The sequence below is a fragment of the Octopus sinensis genome, linkage group LG4 (genome assembly GCF_006345805.1).
Source record: "Octopus sinensis linkage group LG4, ASM634580v1, whole genome shotgun sequence".
NCBI classification, from domain to species: domain Eukaryota; kingdom Metazoa; phylum Mollusca; class Cephalopoda; order Octopoda; family Octopodidae; genus Octopus; species Octopus sinensis.
Window position 1 is genome coordinate 1,466,288 of NC_043000.1, and position 23,447 is coordinate 1,489,734.

General features: G+C 41.3%; 1 protein-coding gene across 4 annotated transcripts in view; it reads left to right on the forward strand.

Annotated features, from left to right (window-relative positions):
* LOC115210266 (WASH complex subunit 4) overlaps window positions 1–23,447 on the forward strand; it is a 122,065-nt gene that overhangs the window by 81,636 nt on the left and 16,982 nt on the right. For all 4 annotated transcript variants that reach the window (XM_029778753.2, XM_029778755.2, XM_029778754.2 and 1 more), the window contains 9 exons: window positions 2,001–2,169; window positions 4,622–4,776; window positions 5,711–5,785; window positions 7,258–7,362; window positions 10,313–10,402; window positions 13,495–13,539; window positions 21,156–21,264; window positions 21,828–21,981; window positions 22,430–22,493. In XM_029778753.2, the coding sequence (XP_029634613.1) occupies window positions 2,001–2,169; window positions 4,622–4,776; window positions 5,711–5,785; window positions 7,258–7,362; window positions 10,313–10,402; window positions 13,495–13,539; window positions 21,156–21,264; window positions 21,828–21,981; window positions 22,430–22,493 (966 nt within the window). The remainder of the gene's footprint in view (window positions 1–2,000; window positions 2,170–4,621; window positions 4,777–5,710; window positions 5,786–7,257; window positions 7,363–10,312; window positions 10,403–13,494; window positions 13,540–21,155; window positions 21,265–21,827; window positions 21,982–22,429; window positions 22,494–23,447) is intronic.

Consider the following 23,447-nt stretch of genomic DNA (forward strand, 5'->3'; position numbering starts at 1 on the left):
AATGTATACAAAACAAGGACGGGAACGAATAAGAATACAAAAATACGTAAAAATAATAATGATAACACGAATAAGAATACGAAAATACGTAAAAACAATAATGATAATAATAATAACAAAAACAGGACGTTACAGACAGGTGTCTTTTCGACAGGTGAACTTGAGCTGGCACATTGAAAAAATGCCTTGAGGCGAAGAGAGAAAAAAAATGTGTCTAGCCTAGACGGCCGTTGACCACGAAAAGGCAGGACAGCAGTCCAAAGTTAGTCACATGTGAGAAGAAATGAGGGACAGAGGAAGAGAGAAAAAAGGGAACAAGGAACAAAGGAGGAGGAGAAGAGAGAGAGAGAAAGAGACGGGTCAAAGTGGAGTGCAAAGTGTGAAAGGCAGAGAAATGTAGGAGAGGGGAGAGAGAGAGAGAGGCAGTGTTATAGAGTCGTACCATGTTTTAGAGAAAAATGTACTTACATACAAGATCAAAAGGGGTAATACATTTATCTATATATATATAAATGTTTTTTTTGTCTCTTTGTTTTAACATTGTAAATGATTGTCACTGTCATACAAGCAGTGTCATTCATTTCCAATATCATCATCATCATCATCATCATCGTTTAACGTCCGTTTTCCGCACTAGCACGGGCTGGACGGTTCGACCGGGGATCTGGGGAGCCAGGGGCTGCTCCAGGCTCCAGTCTGATCTGGCAGAGTTTCTACAGCTGGATGCCCTTCCTAACGCCAACCACTCCGCGAGTGTAGTGGGTGCTTTTTACGTGCCACCGGCACAGGTGCCAGGGGAGTCTGGCATCAGCCACGATCGGTTGGTGCTTTTTATGTGCCACCGGCACAGAAGCCAGTCGAGGTGGTGCTGGCATCAGCCACGTTCTATGAAAATATATTTGGCCATAGAGAAATATTACCTAACTTAGAAACAGGTGAGGGTTAGCAACAGGGAGAGTATCCAACCGTAGAAAATCTGCCTCAATAATCTCCAAGTGACCCATGCAAGCGTAGAAAAGTGGATATTAAATAATTGATGATGATGATGAAGACAACGACCATATGCTACTAACCACCATGATTAATGCCACCATGTTAACTGCTATCACTACCACTAAACATTCACTGTCATCTCAATTATAACCACTTCTGATACCTCTGCCACTGCTGTTACTACCATCAACAACTCTACCATTCACTACATTCACCACTTCCATCAACACCACAATAATCACCATCATCATCATTTACATCACTAATGACTAGTGACCGAGACCTTTGGAAATATGCTGTGCTTGAGAATACCCGGCAAGCCAAGTGAGACCATAACCTTGAGGCCTATGCCAGGGGTGTAACCAGCCCACTTATGCGTACCTTACCTTCATTGGACACTAAACTCCGCTTGCAAAGACCTGTTGAGGCAAGTGAAATTGAAATCAAATTCGATGACTGGCATCCATGCTTGTGGAGAGCGTGATCATTGCCAGAGCAGCTAACTGGCTTCTGTGCTGCTGGCATGTAAAAAGCACCATTCGAGCTTGATCGTTTCCAGTGTCACCTACTGGCATGTAAAAAGACATTCAAGCGAGGTTGTTGCCAGTACCGCTGGACTGGCTCCTGTGCAGGTGGCACGTAAAAAACACCATTTGAGCGTGGCCTTTGCCAGTACTGCCTGACTGGCCCTCATGCCAGTGGCATGTAAAAGCACCCACTACACTCTCGGAGTGGTTGGCGTTAGGAAGGGCATCCAGCTGTCATATCAGATTGGAACCTGGCGCAGCCATCTAGTTTACCAGTCCTCAGTCAAATCATCCAACCCATGCTAGCATGGAAAGTAGACATTAAACGATGATGATGATGAGGATTCTCATCATCACTTCCACCACTCCTACTATCCCTACCATTCCAGTATCACCACCACTGCTATTATCGCCTTTGCAATCATTACTATCCCTATTCTTGTTTCCATTACATAATGTCTCCTGTTTCTCTTCCCTCAGCATCTGATGGAACCACTGTGCCTTGCCATAGAAACTGACCTGAGATTACACATTCACTCTCACCTTCAGTTAGATGACCGTAACCCATACAAAGTTGGCCTTAAGGACCTCTCCAACTTCTTACGACTCAGACCAATACGATTCTTTGATCAGTTCATCAATATTAAAAGTAAGTACATGGTAGTAAATTGGTTTTAATAGTGCCGGTGAATACGTAAAAATCACCATCCAAACGTGGCAGATGCAGCGCCGCCTGACTGGCATCCGTGTCAGTGACATGTAAAAGCACCAACTGATCATGGCCGTTTGCCATCCTCCTCTGGACTCTGTGCTGGTGGCACGTAAAAAGCACCCACTACACTCACGGAGTGGTTGGCATTAAGAAGGGCATCCAGCTGTAGAAACACTGCCAGATCAGACTGGAGCCTGGTGGAGCCTCCTTGCTTCCCAGACCCCGGTCGAACCGTCCAACCCATGCTAGCATGGAGAACGGACGTTAGATGATGATGATGATGATGATGATGAGTGCCCTAGGTCATGCTTTCAAGTCTTATTACTGCTTTGCAAGTTCTAAACTGCTCCTTATTTAACACTTAATATCTTAGATAAGTTTGTTGTTATTTAAGATTATAATTTTCTGGAAAATTGACCTCATCATTTAAGCTTATATTTACAAGTAGGGTATTAAGAGCACCATCCGAGCATGATCATTGCCAGAGCGATTATCTCGCCTCCGTGCCGGTGGCACGTAAAAGAGACCATTCGAGCATGATCATTACCAGCATCGCCTTACTCGCACCTGTGCCGGTGGCATGTGCAAAAAGATTCGGGCGAGGTTGTTGCCAGTACTGCCTGACTGGCCCCGTGCCGGTGGCACATAAAAGCACCCACTACATTCTCAGAGTGGTTGGCGTTAGGAAGGGCATCCAGGTGTAGAAACTCTGCCAGATCAAGATTGAAGCCTGGTGCAGCCATCTGATTCACCAGCCCTCAGTCAAATCATCCAACCCATGCTAACATGGAAAGCAGACGTTAAACGGTGATGATGATGATACCTACACTATGTTTCTTTTGGTTCAGTTTCTGATTGCTATCAGGTGTCTTATTCTTAGATGAGTACAAAAACCCTAACTGGATTCTAGTTAAAGGAATCCTGGAATGAAACATCTGATATCTATTTGAGATCATAATGTAGCATAGATATAAATATTGTTCTAGAAATAATAGGTTTTTTTGTGCTTCTATTGACAATGCACAGATGGTATGGGGGAATGAATAATTTTTCATTTGACTCTAATGACTCATAGGTCTTCAGATCAAAAACAATGCAAGGAAGTGCATTGTAACCAATGGTGTATAACAACATCCAGTAGTCTAGTCAGTGCAAATCTAAGTAGAGATTTCAAACTCTAAATCTTCAAAGCCACAGTCGAACCAATTCTACTATATGGCTCAGAAACCTGGACGCTATCAAAGAAGCTTGAGAGGCGGTTGGATGGAACCTACACCCGCCTCCTTATGAGAGCTTAAAATCTCTCGTGGAAGCGCCATCCAGCCAAAGTACAAATATATGAGAAACTACCACCTGTGTCATCTCTTGTGAAAGGTAGGAGAGTCCAGTTTGCTGGACATTGTTGTAGAGCTGAAAAAGAGGTAATTTCTACTCTTCTCCTCTGGAAGTCATCTACTCGTGATACCAGAGGGCGCACACTCTCCTACCCTGATGTAATCTCCAGGGATACAGGCATCCAGCAACAGGACCTCCGTAATGCTATGATGGACCATGAAGTCTGGCATAGCATATTAAATTCCATTGTCTCAACCACGGTCGAATAATGATGATGATGATGCCATGATATAGTGATATTATATTTTACATTTAATCAGAATTAGAGTAAGTACATTTTTACAATTCTGACTCCTACTCCACAATGATACAGAATAGATACCAATTATAGATCCGCTTTGCACACGGTGCTGGAGCTAACCATTAGTTCTTGAAAATCCAGTTTCTGAGAGGACATTCATAACTTATATTTACCGTTGTTAAATATATTAAAAATTTATAGTTTTTTTTTTACCTTTTATTTTGTTCTTTGTTTTGTCTTTACTATATTCTTAACATATACACAGATGCATGTTGCTATGTTTGTATGTATGTGTATATGTATGTGTCTTCTTGCATACATGTTGTGCATAGTCCAACTACTGGTAAACTGTAAACCAGTACAACCTGTGTCAGTGGGGTAGAAAGGGCTCCTTAGCCGTAGTGAAGGCAATCTATCTAGGGAGATAACCTTACAATAAATCACTCGGTCCGTAGCTTAGAAATACTGGTTGACGTCCAGCGGGAACAGCTTTGTTTCATGGAGGAGGAAAGATCTTCTTTAGTACTTGGTTGTACAATGCTTTCCAATGTGTGTAGTAGTGGCACGCGCACACATTATTAGCCATTTGAAAAGACTATGAAAGTCTCGACCACGGTCGAACAATGATGATGATAGTCCAAATCCTCTGTAGTGTTCAGTATTTCTCCCAACGGCCCAGCAGTTATAATCACATCGTTTGTATTTCTTTTCTCATTCTCTCTCTTTTTGCTGTCTCTCCTCCTTATCCATTAGCCTATGTGGAACATTACTTGGACAAGACTTTCTACAATCTAACCACTGTCACACTCCATGACTGGAAAACTTACAGCGAAATGAAAAACATGGCTGAAGAGAAGTATGGTGTATCATTGATTGAGTCTCACTTACCAAGTCAGACTTTGGAACAGGTAAGATTATATGATTACCAACCTTTACTTTGTTAACCCTTATTGGTGAGGTCAATGTGAAATCATGCGTGCTCACATACACAAACACATACACTCACATGCATACATACATTCTTATACATGCAAGCTCTCACACACATGCATACATGCATTCTTATACATGCAAGCTCTCACACACATGCATACATGCATTCTTATACATGCAATCACTCACACACATGCATACTTATGTGTATGTATGAAAAATCTGCTAATCTTCCCCTCCTGATGAAAGAAGCCTGTATTACCGTAATGTCTCTATGCATCCATCTACTGGTTGCTTATCCATGACTTTTTGCACATTATATCTGCTAATTATGAACATTACAGCTATTACATAATTCTGAGCTCCCAGAAACTGTTGTTAGGTTAAAAAACTATGCTTTTCCCCCACATAGTTGTATGTGTATATAAGTAAACTAGCGGTATCGTCTGGCATTGCTCAGGTTTGTTTCGACCATTTAGAATTGGAATTTTTGAAAAGTAAAAATTTTGCATTATGTAGCTTGTTATTCTCTTTAAGTGAACATTTTTCTGGTTGAAATACACCAAAAAAATGTCGACACAGCAGTAAAAAAATCGTAAAAAATCGAGAAAAAAATAGCACCTTTTTGATGTAAATAATTTTTGGTCTTAACATGGTCCGATTTGAATTTTTTCTTCTATGGAAGGAAGAGCAAACCTTCTTCTATCATACTCTCAATTTTGGTCAACTTGCACCGCAGGATCTCGGAGGAAATAGTGTTAGTTGAAGGCTACCAAACCTGCCATACACAGACAACTTCAGCTTTATACATATATAGATGTATCGAACCTATTACTTTTCTCTTCCAGTTACACATATTGCCCGCCACTTCATCACTGTTATAATGTTTTTACTGTTTCATTTTTACAGGGTCTGGATGTTTTAGAAATAATGAGGAATATCCATGTATTTGTCTCCAAGTACCAATACAACTTAAACAATCAGGTCGGTTGGTGCTTTACGTCTTCCACTTCCTCATATCTTTCCTTCATAAATCTCTCTTTCTCTCTTGCCCATACACACACACGCACACATGGAAACAGGTCAGCGTTGACATTAGGCATCCCTGCTAAAAGTCTCTTAACCTGATAATTAAATCATATTAATTAAAACAAACAACAACAAAATGGGTTTTAAGGTAATTTTCTCAGTTAATGCTAGGGTTGGCTTTGTTGGTCTCATGGCAATCTTTTCCGTTTTAAATTAATTCATCACGATTCTCTTTCTGAGGCAGTGTTTTACAGCCAGATGCCTTTCCTGTCACCAACCTTTATAATTTTCTATTATTACCTGCAGGAATACAGTGTACCTGTTCTAAAACTGGAGAACACACAGATCCTATGTTAATTAACCCTTTTGTTACTGTATTCGTTTTGAGCCGCTCTGTGTTTCTTTCAATTACTTTAAATATAACAAAGAATTTATTAAAATAACTTAGTTATCATTAAGCTAGTGTTTGGAACGTAAATTTTGACTAAGACTTGGTGGAAGATTTTAATTCAAAGCTTATGAAAACAAGACATTTGTACTACAGAGCCAGAGCCGGTTTTGGCCGGGTTAGTAACAAAAGGTTAAGATATTATTTTGAACCGAGGCATTTTATTGTATTTGTGGAATTAAAGAAATCTTGGTTTTCATGATTACCTCTTTAGCATTTAAACCAGCCACATCCAACCCAAATATTCTTCCTGTTTTATGTTTAAACCAGCCAAATCCAGCCTCTCATACCTACCCTACAATGCCATTCTAAAAGGAAACAATGATATCAATGAAATGTCAAAGCTACAAGATAATACATGATGTGTATAAAGAAGCATTATATTTGACAGAGTAATCTCTTACTTGTTTCAGCCATTTGACTGCGGCCATGCTGGAGCACCACCTTTAGTCGAGCAAATCGAACCCGGGACTTATTCTTTGTAAGCTTAGTACTTATTCTATCGGCCTCTTTTTGCCAAACCGCTAAGTTACGGGGGACGTAAACACACCAGCATCGGTTGTCAAGCGATGTTGGTGGGTGGCAAACACAGACACACAAACATATACACACATTAGGAAGGGCATCCAGCCGTAGAAACACTGCCAGATCAGACTGGGCCTGGTGCAGCCTTCTGGCTTCCCAGACCCCAGTTGAACCGTCCAACCCATGCTAGCATGGAAAGCGGACGCTAAATGATGATGATGATATACATATATACAATGGGCTTCTTTCAGTTTCCGTCTACCAAATCCACTCACAAAATTTGGTCGGCCCGAGGCTATAGTAGAAGACATTTGCCCAAAGTACCACGCAGTGGAACTGAACCCGGAACCATGTGGTTGGTAAGCTAGCTACTTACCACACAGCCACTCCTGCACCTATCTGAATACTAAACGGTTAAAACTGTTTTTCGATTTTTCTTTTTTTTGTGTTACAGATTTTCATTGAAGGTTCCAGCCATAACAAGCACTTCAACACAATCAATATACGACACATTGCAAACTCCATTAGGACACATGGCATTGGCATTATGAACACAACGGTGAGTAAACTGCCTTTGTCTTCTGTATTAGATAGAAGTTGAGGGAGGGAATAAAATTAGAATTTGGTTATTCAGAAGCATATAACCACTGGTCATAAACAGCATAAAAATCTCAACCTTACAAGCTGACAAAACTGGATACATTTCCTAACACCCGCCACGTTACTGAGTACTGCAGGAAAACATTGGCTAGACTGGAGTTTCTTGCATATGTTTTATGAAAGGTGATATTTCCTTGGAAGGAGACATCACCTTTCAGTGTAAATTTTCTTTCCAGTTTTTTTTTCCTCTTTTAGCATTCACAAGTTATTTCTGAAAGAACATTCCTCTTGTTGGTTCTGCATTGGCTGGGTCATGCCCTCCGTCGTCAGCCAGGAGAATTCATCTACGAAGCAATTGCCCCAGCTCCCCTTCAGGGTTGGCGAAAGCGATGTGGTGGACAACGAAAAACCTGTCCGATGACAGTCAAGGCTGATCTGGAACTCAACCTAGGCTCCCATGTTTACGGCGTTCGCCGCCGGAATGGGGAGTGGTTGGCAATCATGCGGTCATTAGCCTCAAATCACCAGGTCTCATTGGCGTTTGTGAGAGATGCAGCATTGAGGATGAATGAAGCCAGCTCAACCCACCCCGGGTGAATGCTGTCTCAAGCAAGCAAGTTGTATCTCCACTGTTCAGTATTTCAGATCTGATGTTCACTGTACCACACCTGACATCATATCAGAGTGTGCCGTATCTCTACTGTTCACTGTAAAACATCTCTCATAGCTCTACAGTTCACTGTCTCACACACATGTTTACTGCTCAGTGTATCATATCAGTTGTATGTCTATGTTTCAATGTGTCTCAGCTACATTTTTATTGTTAAGTATGTCACATCTCTTGTATCTCTAAAGTTCACTGTGCCTCTGCTATGTTTACTATACAGTGTGTCACCTCTGTTATGTCTCTAATGTTCACTGTTTCCCACTTGTTTTATCACTACTGTTCTTTGTGTCCCATTTGTATCCCTCTTGTTCACTGTGACCCACTTATTGTATCTTTACTGTTCACTGTGACCCACTTATTGTATCTTTACTGTTCACTGTGTCACACATTGTATCTTTACTGTTCAGTATGTTGCATCTATTGTATCTCTTTGTTCACTGTGTCACTCATGTTGTATCTCTACTGTTCACTATGTCTCATATGTATGTTTACTGTATTACGTCTATCGTACATCTACAGTTCACTGTCTCATCTTTATCTTCGCTGTTCAGGAGGCTTTTCTTTCCATAGATAAACCTTATCTGTTTCCCCCTTTACACTTTACATCATGACATTTCTGTGATACACGATCCCTATTGATCGTTTTTTTTTCTTTCCTTTTTAACTTCAAACTCCACCCATCTAACACCCGTGGACATATTTACAAAGTCAGAAAACAGCACAGCTCCCATGACTTCAGGAAACATTTTTTCACGCTGAGAGTTGCTGAAGCATGGAACAAACTGCCGGCATCAGTTGTTAGTTGTTGGAGCACTGCATCCTTCAAAACTTCCATGCTTCCTGAGATTCGCCAACACTACACTTGATTTTCTCCCCTCCATACACACACAAGCATGTATCTGACTCATACATTGTTCACTTTCCACATTTCTACATTACTGCATGTACTTTATATGCACTTTCTGACAAGTTATGGTGCACCTGAGCACTGTATACAATAATTTCATCATTATTATTATTATTATGATCCCTTTTGATCGAAAATCTACCCCACTTTTTTTTTCTCCCCAAAAAGAAAAGCTCTACTTTGTAATTTGTCCCGTCTGTGTTCAGCCCCGTGTGGCTAATAAAAAAACATATCTTTGCTGTTCGGTGTGTCACAGGTATTGTGTCTTTAGTGTTTACTATCTCTTACCTGTTTTATTATTACTGCACCCTATGTCACCCACTCTGTTCCTATTATTCACTAAGCCAAACTTACTGTATCACCACTCTCTTCTCTCTTTCTCTTTTACTTGTTTCAGTCATTTGACTGCGGCCATGCTGGAGCACCGCCTTTAGTCGAGCAAATCGACCACGGGACTTATTCTTTGTAAGCCCTGTACTTATTCTATCGGTCTCTTTTGCCGAACCGCTAAGTGACGGGAACGTAAACACACCAGCATCGGTTGTCAAGCAATGCTAGGGGGACAAACACAGACACACACACATACATATATATACATATATACGACAGGCTTCTTTCAGTTTCCGTCTACCAAATCCACTCACAAAGCATTGGTCGGCCCGGGGCTATAGCAGAGACACTTGCCCAAGATGCCACGCAGTGGGACTGAACCCGGAACCATGTGGTTGGTTAGCAAGCTACTTACCACACAGCCACTCCTACGCCTAACCACTGTTTACTGTGCTACATTTCCTCAAGCTATTATTTATTTATGCCACACTTCTTGTATTTTTCTTTACTACCCACAAGGGGCTAAACACAGAGGGGACAAACAAGGACAGAAAAACAGATTAAGTAGATTACATCGACCCCAGTGTGCAACTGGTACTTAATTTATCGACCCCGAAAGGATGAAAGGCAAAGTCGACCTCGGTAGAATTTGAACTCAGAACGTAGCGGCAGACGAAATACCTATTTCTTTACTACCCACAAGGGGCTAAACACAGAGGGGACAAACAAGGACAGACAAACAGATTAAGTAGATTACATCGACCCCAGTGTGCAACTGGTACTTAATTTATCGACCCCGAAAGAATGAAAGGCAAAGTCGACCTCGGCGGAACTTGAACCCAGAGCGTAACGGCAGACGAAATACTGCTAAGCATTTCGCCCGGCGTGCTAACATTTCTGCCAGCTCTCCGCCACACTTCTTGTAACTCTACTAGTTACCATCTCACACCTGTATATTTAACATCCACCATCGCATTTCTATTGTTTATTGTCATATTTTTTCAGGTAAACTTCACATACCAGTTCCTACGTAAGAAGTTCTTCATATTCTCGCAGTTTATGTTTGATGAACACATCAAGTCACGACTGATTAAGGTACTTAATTTCTTTCATACATCTAAAGCACACACACACACTCGCATGTACACAGACATGCACACACACACACATATATACATCATCATCATCATCATCGGTTAGTGTCCGCTTTCCATGCTAGCATGGGTTGGACGGTTCAACTGGGGTCTGGGGAGCCCGAAGGCTGCACCAGGCCAGTCAGATCTGGCAGTGTTTCTACAGCTGGATGCCCTTCCTAACGCCAACCACTCTGAGAGTGTAGTGGGTGATTTTATGTGCCACCGACACAGGTGCCAGACGAGGCTGGCGAACGGCCACGCTCGGATGGTGTTTTTTATGTGCCACCGACACAGGTGCCACACGAGGCTGGCAGACGGCCACGCTCGGATGGTGTTTTTTTATGTGCCACCGACACAGGTGCCAGACGAGGCTGGTAGACGGCCACGCTCGGATGGTGTATTTTATGTGCCACCGACACAGATGCCAGACGAGGCTGGCGAACGTCCACGATCGGATGGTGTTTGTTACGTGCCCACAGCACGGAGGCCAGTCGATGCGGTACTGGCTACGGCCATGTTCGGATGGTTTTCTTATGTGCCACCGGCGCTGGTACCACAAAGATACAAATTCCATTGATGTTCATCTATTTTGATTTGGTTTTCACTTGCCTGCATTTACATATTCATAGGCAGTGGTGTGACTGTGTAGGCGTGAAGTTTGCTTCTTAAACCACGTGGTCTCAGTTTCAATTCCACTGTATGTCACTTTAGGCTAATATCTTCTTCTATAGCCCTGGCCTAACCAAAGCCATGTGAGTAGACTTTAGCAGACAGAAACTGGAAGAAGCCTGTCATGTGTGTGTGTGTATGTCTTTCTTTACTACCCACAAGGGGCTAAACACAGAGAGGACAAACAATAACAGACAAACAGATTAAGTCGATTATATTGACCCCAGTATGTAACTGGTACTTATTTAATCGACCCCAAAAGGATGAAAGGCAAAGTCGACCTCGGCAGAATTTGAACTCAGAACGTAGCGGCAGACGAAATACCGATAAGCATTTCGCCCGGCGTGCTAACGATTCTGCCAGCTCGCCGCCTTGTGTGTGTATGTGCTATTGTGTGTGTGTGTGTGTGTACCCTTGACATCATGTGATTGTTGTGTATGAGCATCCTCATCATACAAGCAATGTTGTTCACTTCCAGTCTTCTGTAAAAACTCATCTGGCCATGGGCAAAATATTACCATACCAGGAAACAAGTGACACTGAATGACAAGAAGGGCATCTGGCCATTGCAAAATCTGCTTCAACTAATTCTGTCTGACCCATGCAAGCATGGAAAAGGAAACATTAAATGATGAGAATGAGAATGATGATGATGATGATGATGATGATCTTCATACATACATGTATTCTGTCTTTCCTTGGGCTTTCAGCTCTTGACGGAACTGTAAGATCACTATCATAACATGCAGTGTATCCTGAGCATGTTAACCCTTTTGTTACCAACCTGGCTGAAATCAGCTCAAACTCTGAATGCAAATGTCTTGTTTTCATAAGTTTTGAATTAAAATCTTCCACCAAACTTAGTCACAATTTATGTTCCTAACACTAGCTTAATGGTAACTAAGTTATTTTGCTAAATTCTTTGTTATATTTAAAGTAATTGAAAGAAACGCAGAGCACCTCAAAATAAATACAGCAACGAAAGGGTTAAAACGAGTGAAGTCCACCTTCCCCATGTGTGTACATAACCAATTTCTTCCAGAGAGAGAGAGAGAGAGAGAGAGAGAGAGAGAACCAACTCTGGTACTGGACTGATACTTTATTTATCAACTTCAAAAGGATGAAAAGCAGAGTTGAGCTCCATGAATGTTGCATGAAAACATTCAGCACTTATCTATCTGGAATATTGATACATGAATATATCTGTTTCTTTACTACCCACAAGGGGCTAAACATAGAGGAGACAAACAAGGACAGACAAACGGATTAAGTTGATTATATCAACCCCAGTGTGTAACTGGTACTTATTTAATCGACCCCGAAAGGATGAAAGGCAAAGTCAACCTTGGCGGAATTTGAACTCAGAACGTAACGGCAGACGAAATACTGCTAAGCATTTCGCCCGGCGTGCTAACGATTCTGCCAGCTCGCCGCCTTTGAAACTTAATTACCACCACAGTGGCATGGCTGCTGCTGCGGCGGCAGTGGTGGTGGTGCAGTTTCCATCTACCAAATCCATTCACAGCATGGTGCTATAGTAGTAGACATTAGCCCAAGGTGCCATGCAGTTGGAAAGCAAATGTCTTACCACTCAGTCATGCTTGTGCCCTAATCTCTACGCATGTATAATCATCATCATCATCATCATCGTTTAACGTCCATTTTCCATGCTGGCATGGGCTGGACGGTTCAACTGGGGTCTGGGAAGCCAGAAGGCTGCGCCAGGCCCAGTCTGATCTGGCAGTGTTTCTACAGCTGGATGCCCTTCCTAACGCTAACCACTCCGCGAGTGTAGTGGGTGTTTTTATGTGCCACCGACACAAGTGCCAGATGAGGCTGGCGAACGGCCACGATCAGTCTTCGTATATGAATTGATATCTGTAGTTAGGTTCTTATTTCTAGCGTCAATTAGATTTGAGTTGGTGATATTGTAATGCATACTTATGTACATATGCATGTATGTATCTATGTATGTATAGATATGCATTTGTAAGTGTATATATACTTATGTACATACTTGTATGTTTATATGTACATATATGTATGTAGGTACTTATCTACTAATGTGTGTACTTATATGATTGTACATTCACAACAACTAATTTGGATGGATTTTTCTGTTGCAGGCTGATAAATAATGATCCATCTAACGCATGCCAGCATGGCAAATGAACATAAAATGATGATGATGATGATTCTATATATGAGAGAGACACAGAAAGAGAGAGGGTGAAATAAATTTAGATAGATATGCACATCTTTACACATGCACATGATAAACCTTTGTTAACATGATAGACATTACAGCACTGTACCCCTACAACAACATGCTTCTCCTATGCTCTCCCTGTTTTCTATCATTATACAATCATTCTATTTCAGGATTTGAAATTCTTCAAGGAACATCACATACACACTGACCAGAAGGTACTGTACACATTTTGTTATCTTTGAATGTAGGGACAATTGTGAGGGAAGGCATTATTAGCCAGGGGTTCTCTAGTCACTGCATATGCTTCTTTGCCTTTATTCTGGGATGCAAGCCTCAGCCCAAAGCCTACTCAGATAGTAAGATTTTTCCACACTAGTGCAAATATCTGAAGTGCCAATCTCTAATTGTGGAAGGAGTAGACCCAGGAAGATGTGGGACAAAGTAGTAAGAAATTATCTTCAGATGTTGGGCCTCACAGAGGAGATGACAAGAGACCGAGACTCCTGGCTTTTTGCTTTACTTGAGAAGACATGCCAAGCTAAGTAAGACTGTGGCCATCCATACATACAGATATGTCTTCTACATCCCTCTCTCAGCCAAGAGGTCCTTTCCTTGAGGCCTTGTGGGTGCTGGTATCACATAAAAGGTGCCCGTGCCAGTGCCACTTAAAGGCACCCGTGCCTGTGCCACATAGAAGCACCCATACTTGTGCCACATAGAAGCACCCATACTTGTGCCATGTAAAAGTCCCACATAAAAGCATCCCTGCCAGTGCCTTTTAAAATGCCCATACTGGTTCCCTATAAAATGCACTCTGGGCAGCTTCCCAGCTGGCCAGTTGCTGTCAAACTATCCAATCCACAGAAAGCAGGTATTAAATGATGGTGATGATGATGACGATAATTGGAGTAGGTGTGCATCATCTAATGGGTTGTCCGGAAACTTCGTGCTGATTTTTAAAGGAAAGAAAAAGGTCAATAAATACTTGCCATTACATTTTTAATCAACCAAATATGAACCATTTTGTTGCACAATGCATCTCCATCTTTCCTTTAACTTGAAAATACCCTCTTCCCAGAATTGAGGTGGTTTCATGACAAAGAATTCATCAAGGTCTCTTTTTACGCCATCCAAGGAATTGAAATTTTTACCATTAAGACTATTCTGCAGAGACCTGAATAAGTGGAAATCCGAAGGAGCAATATCTGGTGAATATGGAGGGTGGGGTAACACATCCCAGTCGAGCTGCAGCAATTTTTGTCTGGTTCCCAAAGCATCAAGTCTGAAAATGAACTTTCTTATCTTCCATTTTAAAGGGTTGCAGAATTAACACAGGTTATAGGAACATAAACCTTCTTCCACGAAAAGATAGCTTAACCTGTGCTCTAAATGGAGGTGTAGTCTAATCCTCTTTTATGGACTCAACCATGTTCTAAAATAAGTCGAAAGGTAAGCTACTATAAATCGGCACAAACTTTCCGGACAACCCAATATTATGGTGCTAGGATGGTAAATGCTGCTACCATTGTGGTGGTATGGTACTAGGGTTGCAATACACATCTTGTTGTCATTACTCTAGACATGGGGTCTTGGGCCTTAGGCTTTTGGGAGAAGCGTATACAATGGTACTGTGCTTCATCTAAGCCATTTATGCGATAATGTATGAGTGTCTGTATGTCATAAAAAGAATGAGGTGATATGTGGAGAATAGGGCCAAGAGTGAGTTGAAAGAATGAGTAGGAGTAAGAGGGTTGGAGAAGGGGAGGAAAGATTGAGATTAGAACTAGACGTGACACAAATTTGACCTCTCTGTGAATATGTAATTGCCTGGTTTCATTTGTATGAATGTATACTCTTTAACTCTTTTACTTGTTTCAGTCATTTGACTGCGGCCATGCTGGAGCACCGCCTTTAGTCGAGCAAATTCTTTGTAAGCCCAGTACTTATTCATCGGTCTCTTTTGCCGAACCGCTAAGTGACGGGGACGTAAACACACCAGTATCGGTTGTCAAGCAATGCTAGGGAGACAAACACAGACACACAAATACACACACACACACACACACACATATATATATATATATATATATAAACGACAGGCTTCTTTCAGTTTCCGTCTACCAAATCCACTCACAAGGCATTGGTCGGCCCGAGGCTATAGCAGAAGACACTTGCCCAAGTTGCCACGCAGTGGGACTGAACCTGGAACCATGTGGTTGGTTAGCAAGCTACTTACCACATAGCCACTCCTGTGCCTATATGTATGTGTATCAGAACTTGAATGTATTATATGCACTGATTATGTGTGCACACCTACTGCATATATATGTGTGTGTGTGTGTGTGTGTTGTTAATAATCACCAGAAGATAGAGAGTGACTCAAGGGTCGAGCATTTCATGTGTTGGCACTTATCAAGTTTGTTAAGTCCCAACACTCTAAGTGCTCAGTCATCGTGTTACTATATAACTTCTGCCAAGTATTAATAAAAAAAAGACAATTACATATACTCATGGTTTGAGTTCCATTTCCCTGTTTGTATCACCTCTCTTTATATATAAATATATATATATATATATATAAACTTAGATATGTTTCGACCAAAGATTGGTCCAGGCCATGTCTAACTTAATAGCACCACCTGATAGGATTATTCGAATCCTGTTTAAGTCAAGTTTTGTTCAAGTAGTGAGTTCTTGTTGAGTGAGTTGTATCCAATATATATATATATATAAGCAATAATAAATCGCTGAGCAAGGTATAAATACTGATAGGGCACAGAAGAAAGTGTGTCAATAGCCAGCTGGAAGAGGTATCCTCCCGGGACTACAAGCTACAGTAGCATCCACCCTTATGGGTTAGCCACATTTAAATAGCAAATATACTTATATATATATATATATATATATATATATATATAATTTCAACAATTGAGGGTAAAATTAATTAATTAATCAATTTCACCAAGTATTCAGTATGCAAAGGGACCATTTAAGGCGAATTCAAATTATTACATTATATAAAAGGGCTTAGTAAAATAAATTACTTTGCCGCATACTGAACTCATTAGAAATAGCAGCTAAAAAACTTTTTTAAAACTATTTCTAATACTTAAAGAAAACCTCTCTCATATAGTGTTTGCTCAACTCAACTCACGCAAATATGGGGGTAGAGACATTAAAAAATCAAGTGCAAAAGTTATTTGAGAACGTACGTTTCAAGATTAGTCAACACGACATTTCTATCATCAGCTCAGAACTCCTGGTTTGGATTTGAAAACCAGTGTTTTCAAATCCAAACCAGGGAGTTCTGAGCTGATGATAGAAATGTCGTGTTGACTAATCTTGAAACGTACGTTCTCAAATAACCTTTGCACTTGATTTTTTAATGTCTCTACCCCCATATTTGCGTGAGTTGAGTTGAGCAAACACTATATGAGAGAGGTTTTCTTTAAGTATTAGAAATAGTTTTAAAAAAGTTTTTTAGCTGCTATTTCTAATGAGTTCAGTATGCGGCAAAGTAATTTATTTTACTAAGCCCTTTTATATAATATATATATATATAATGCTAAGCATTTTTTCTGATGGCCCGATAACTTAAGAGATGCCAGCATGGGTTTCCGCCCCGACATCCGAAACTTGGAGTTTTATCATGGCTACCAAATAATTGTCACATACTATATTTACTGATAAATTCCTCTATTTACATAATATCGAGGTCTCTTTCTTTCTTTTGTTGTCTTGCCATTTCTATCAATATATATATGTAGAAAGAGAGAGAGAGAGAGAGAAATGAGAAATCAATAGGTCTGAGCCTTTCAGCTTTGAATTTGCACAATTCACTGAGTGTTTCATGAAAAAGTAAGGACATTTTGTATGAGTTGTAATGTGGTAGTTGGAACAAGTGAGCCATGGTGTAGTAATGGAGACATCCTGTTCTTTTTTTAGACCCAGGTCAACCCTGATAGAGTAAGCCTATGATCAAAGACATTTCGACCATCGCCATCTTGTCAGTTAATCTAGACGGCATCATGCAATGTGTCCTTCCTGTTCCAAGTTGCTATTGTGTAATTTGAGTTATTTGACTGCTGTTTCTAGAGTGAAGCTTGTGTATCTGTATATGCACATATGTGCATATGTATGTGTGTGTTTTATGTTTGTTTGGACTAACTGAGGGTGCTGATGATTATAGGATGGTAAGGCCAGCTGGAGACGTCGATCTCCTGGGGCTAAAAGTGTCAGTAACACCCACCCCCAGTGGCTAGCCACATTCAGATGGCTAGTACACTTTATGTTGTCGAGCGGTTACTGTTTACATCTCGTTCGGAGATTTATTAATGCTTTCAGACAGTTTTTCTAAATCAGTGACTGTGGTTGCTGGGAAAAACATTAAATAGTTATTTGCAAGGGTCTCCTTCATCGAAAACCGGTGTTTACCATGCGTTGACGAGAGGCAAAAACCTTGAAACTATAGTCCGTATGTATCACTTAGGTTTTCGAGGGAGGATGACCTCCCTTTGCAAATATCATAAGGGCACAGAAATTGTGTCTAAGGCCAGCTGGAGACGTCGATCTCCTGGGGCTAAAAGCGTCAGTAACACCCACCCCCAGTGGCTAGCCACATTCAGATGGCTAGTACACTTTATGTTATAGTAATGGTGTTTTCAGTGAATCAAGCTTATTATATGTCTAGCAGAAGAGTCTTCTGTATATGTGTGTGATGTCTATGTTGCCTCAGGCCAACACTAATCAAGCAGCTCAATGGTCAAAGGCCCTCTAGCTTTAAACATGCCATCCTTTATTCAAACACAGTGTATCTAAGGTTATATTATCCAATGTAAAAAAAAAAACCGCTTTTTCCGTGTCCGTAAAAGCACCCACTACACTCTCGGAGCGGTTGGCATTAGGAAGGGCATCCAGCTGTAGAAACTCTGCCAGATCAAGATTGGAGCCTGGTGCAGCCATCTGGTTCGCCAGTCCTCAGTCAAACCGTCCAACCCATGCTGGCATGGAAAGCAGACGTTAAACGATGATGATGATGTATGAAGAGCATTGTACAGTACAGAAGCAGTAAAACGAATGAAATGAGAAATAAGGAGAGCTTCTAACAATGCAGAAAGTTCTAAAATCTGCTTCTACTAACTCTCCAAAATAGTAGGATCTACATAGACACACATTTGTCTATTTGTTTCATAGTGTTCTTCTGAAGACAGGCCTGCCTTTGTGCTGATATATGAAGGGTTTTTTAAAGCTTTCCTAGAAGTTTTCCTTATTGCTCATTTCATTCCTTATCCAATTAAAAACACACAGAAAACATTAGATTCTCTTCAACATTTAAATTTAATTTTTCAAAATATTTTTGTCGCTTTGAAACTACGGCCTGTTCGCTGACAAAATTCTGATGATTTTTGTGTGATTTTAAATGACTTATAAACAACTTCCACACTGCAATCGTTCTTGTTTCAGCACACGATCTCAGATCAGGTCACTTGCTATGCAAGTACATCTCCATAATTCCTTATCAAATGTTTTATAACAATACCGTCAGGTGCATTACTGAGACAAGTTACATGATATAAAGCCCTTACTTGTTTGTTTGCCTATGTTTTTTTCACCTTTGTACTCTCCTCGACAAGCTGTGATCTTCACATGTCCAGGATCATTATTTTAAGTACTTTAGTTGAACTCGTTGCTAAGGAAGTGTTGAATGTGCAGATTAGGCTACCCAGTTTATTTTAGCTTCTAATAGTGGTGCTTATTGGTGGATATGTTTGGAGAGAGTGTACAGTTCCTGACAAAATTATGAGCAGTATTAAAATATGCACATACAGCTGTTCCTTCTTTTTCTGTCCCTCAACACATTATAAATAAAGACATATTATTTACATTCATTGTAACACAAGTAGTATGACCCGGCGTTGCTGGGTCGTAGTGCTAGTGCATGCATATACAGCTGCGTGCGTGCACACATACACGCAAGTACTGTCCAAATCTCCGACCAATCACATACAGCTAGCTGGCATTCAATTGGTTCAATTCGATTGGGTTTTTGATAGAAAATTCACAAAAAAGTTGCTTCTATTTATTTTTTATGGCTTTGCGGGTTGACTGGGGTAATGTAAAGATGTGCATGACCACCCTTAAACGGTTTTGAATGACCATAGAAAGTGCGAGCCCTCTAACTGAAAAATTGTGGATTTGTATAAAGGACACGCACACAGACATTTTGCCGTTTATATATATAGAGATACAGTGTTGGCTAACAAACTTGTAGATATGTTATACAATGCATTATAACAATCAATTTTTGTATCTTTGATTTTTTTTTTTCCATTATGTAGTGTGTGGGTTTGATCTGTGTTTAGTTTGTGATAAGGTGAAGTATACAGGGCGCAGGAGTGGCTGTGTGGTAAGTAGCTTGCTAACCAACCACATGGTTCCGGGTTCAGTCCCACTGCGTGGCATCTTGGGCAAGTGTCTTCTGCTATAGCCCCGGGCCGACCAATGCCTTGTGAGTGGATTTGGTAGACAGAAACTGAAAGAAGCCTGTCGTATATATGTATATATATATATATGTATGTGTGTGTATATGTTTGTGTGTCTGTGTTTGTCCCTCTAGTATTGCTTGACAACCGATGCTGGTGTGTTTATGTCCCCGTCACTTAGCGGTTCGGCAAAAGAGACCGATAGAATAAGTACTGGGCTTACAAAGAATAAGTCCTGGGGTCGATTTGCTCGACTAAAGGTGGTGCTCCAGCATGGCCGCAGTCAAATGACTGAAACAAGTAAAAGAATAAAAAGAATAAAAGAAAATACAGTAAGTTTTGACTGCTATATCTAGCAGTTTGAATCTTAAGCTTCTTTGTAGATTTGGTGTCATATATTTATGTTGCTGAATGAGGACTATGATGGCTGTTTCATTTAATGTTCTTTGATGTTATTAGTTAGAAGGGAGATAGTGGACTTTGCAAATGCTCCTTTAAGTTTCTGATTGTGGTGCCAGGTTTTTAGATGGTTGATGTAAAGCCCAGTGGTTAGGGCAGCGGACTCGCGGTCGTAGGATCGCGGTTTCGATTCCCAGACCGGGCGTTGTGAGTGTTTATTGAGCGAAAACACATAAAGCTCCACAAGGCTCCGGCAGGGATGGTGGTGATCCCTGCTGTACTCTTTCACCACAACTTTCTCTCACTCTTACTTCCTGTTTCTGTTGTACCTGTATTTCAAAGGGCCGGCCTTGTCACTCTCTGTGTCACGCTGAATATCCCCGAGAACTACGTTACGGGTACACGTGTCTGTGGAGTGCTCAGCCACTTACACGTTAATTTCACGAGCAAGCTGTTCCGTTGATCGGATCAACCGGAACCCTCGTCGTCGTAACCGACGGAGTGCTTCCATCCATCGATGTAAAGCTGGAGAAGTTAGTTACTTATAATAAAAAAAATTATAATAATAATTGTGTACAGTGCTCAGGTGCACTACAACTCATCTAAAGTGTATATATAATCAGGTGTAGTTTCGGCGGATTTCGGAAAGCATGAGGGCCTTAAAGGATGCAGTATCATGGCAGTCAACAACCAACGCAGGCAGTTTATTCCACGCTTCAGCAACCCTGAGCGTGAAAAAATGTTTCCGAAAGTCATGGGAGCTGTGTTGTTTTCTGACTTTGTAGGCATGTCCACGTGTGTTAGACGGGTGGAGATCAAAAAGGTGTTCAGTGTTGTTGATGAGGTGGTTGATAACTTTGTGGGTGTTTACCAAGTCCGTTTATGCTTTAAGAAATGTAGGTAGGTGCTTTATAGTTGATTAAAAAGTTTATTTGTTTATCACTATGCAGTATCCATATGACCGAGCTGAAAAATTCAACAAAGGGATCCGCAAGCTAGGTTTGACTCCTGATGGCCATAGCTATTTGGATCAGTTCCGTACCTTAATTACACAAATAGGTAAGTTACAATTCTATTTTCTCTTGTCCTGATATAAACCAGATGGTGAGCACCATATAGTAAGCAGTAAGGTCACAATGGCTCAGTGGTTAGAGTGTCAGGTTCACAATCACGAGGTAGTGAGTTTGATTCCTGTACTGGACAGTGCATTATTTTCTTGAGCAAGACACTTTATTTCATGTTGCTCCAGTTCACTCAGCTGTAGAAATGAGTTGTGACGTCACAGGTGCCAAGCTGTATTGCCTTTCCCTTGGACAAAATCATGGAGAGGGGAGACTGGCATACATGGATTACTGATGGTCTTCCATAAACAACCTTGCCTGGACTTGTACCTTGGAGGGAACTTCCTAGGTGCAATCTCATGGTCATTCACGACCAAAGTGGGTCTTTACCCTTAAGGTCACAATGAATAGAATCAGTGAGTTTTGCTTCCCTTCCTGCTCGAATGAAGCCATTATTTCATTTCCCTTTCGATGCTAACGACTCTCTGAAGCTCACGAATATCACATCACCTTCTTGCACATCTATCAGAAATCACTAAACAATGACTCTCTTGTTTGCAGGCAATGCAATGGGTTACATCCGCATGATCCGGTCAGGTGGGTTGCATTGTTGCAGCAATGCAATTCGGTTTATCCCAGACTTAGAAGACATTGAAAGTTTTGAAGAACTCTCTGCCAAAGAAGGTCTCTCTTCAGAATGTCAACTGGCTGCAAAGTAAGTTTCTGGAGCATTCTTTTTGTTTTCATTTTTTTTTGTCCCCTCTATGTTTAGCCCCTTGTGGGTCAATAAAGAAATAAGAAACTGTGCAAATGGCCACTGAATAAAAGAATGAACAGAATGTGACGAGGAGGTAGATGTTAACCCTTTAGCATTTAAACCGGCCATATCCGGCCAAAAATATTCTGCTTGTTTTATGTCCAAACTGGCCAGATCTGGTCTCTCACACCAACCCTACAATATCGTTTGAGAAATGAACAGCTACCTCATCAAAATCTCAATGCTACAAGATAATGCATGATTAGTTCAAAACAGTGTGGATGAAGAAGCATTAATTTTAGCAGAATAATGCAAACACTAAAGGGTTAAAGACCGTTCACATCTCTTTTGAGATTCAACAAATCCTACTACAGCATGCTTATGAATTTTGTTTTCATCTCACCAGGAATCTGGATGCTGTTATAAATAACCTGTCTAAGAATTTTGCAGAAGGAACTGAATATTTCAAGGTAAGTTTTTTTTTATTTAACCTTTTTCCCATACAAAGCATTTTCAGGAGTTTGTCCTAAATGTCCGACATGTTTTCAGGCTTTTAAGTAGCCCTTGTTTCATTCATCATCATCATCATCATCATCATCATCGTTTAACGTCCGCTTTCCATGCTAGCATGGGTTGGACGGTTCAACTGGGGTCTGGGGAGCCCGAAGGCTGCACCAGGCCAGTCAGATCTGGCAGTGTTTCTACAGCTGGATGCCCTTCCTAACGCCAACCACTCCGAGAGTGTAGTGGGTGATTTTATGTGCCACCGACACAGGTGCCAGACGAGGCTGGCGAACAGCCACGCTCGGATGGTGTTTTTTATGTGCCACCGACACAGGTGCCAGACAAGGCTGGCGAACGGCCACGTTCGGATGGTGTTTTTTATGTGCTACCGACACAGGTGCCAGACGAGGCTGGCGAACGGCCACGCTCGGATGGTGTTTTTTATGTGCCACCGACACAGGTGCCAGACGAGGCTGGTGAACGGCCACGATCGGATGGTGTTTTTATGTGCCACCGACACAGGTGCCAGACGAGGCTGGTGAACGGCCACGATCGGATGGTGTTTGTTACGTGCCCACAGCACGGAGGCCAGTCAATGCGGTACTGGCTACGGCCACGTTCGGATGATTTTCTTATGTGCCACCGGCACTGGTACCACAAAGATACAAATTCCATTGATGTTCATCTATTTTGATTTGGTTTTTGGTTTTCATTTGCCTCAACAGGTCTTCACAAGTGTCACAAGAAGGAAGGTATGCACAGGTGGACTGACTACGTCCCAGGTAGGGGCCACGGGTTGTGGCCTCACTAGTCATTCTGAGTAATATAAAGCTTCTGTTTTTTTTTCCTAAGTCCCAAGTTACTCTGGTAGTTGAAAAAACTTGGGAATGTGTATCAGATATGATGCGTGGATACCAGGG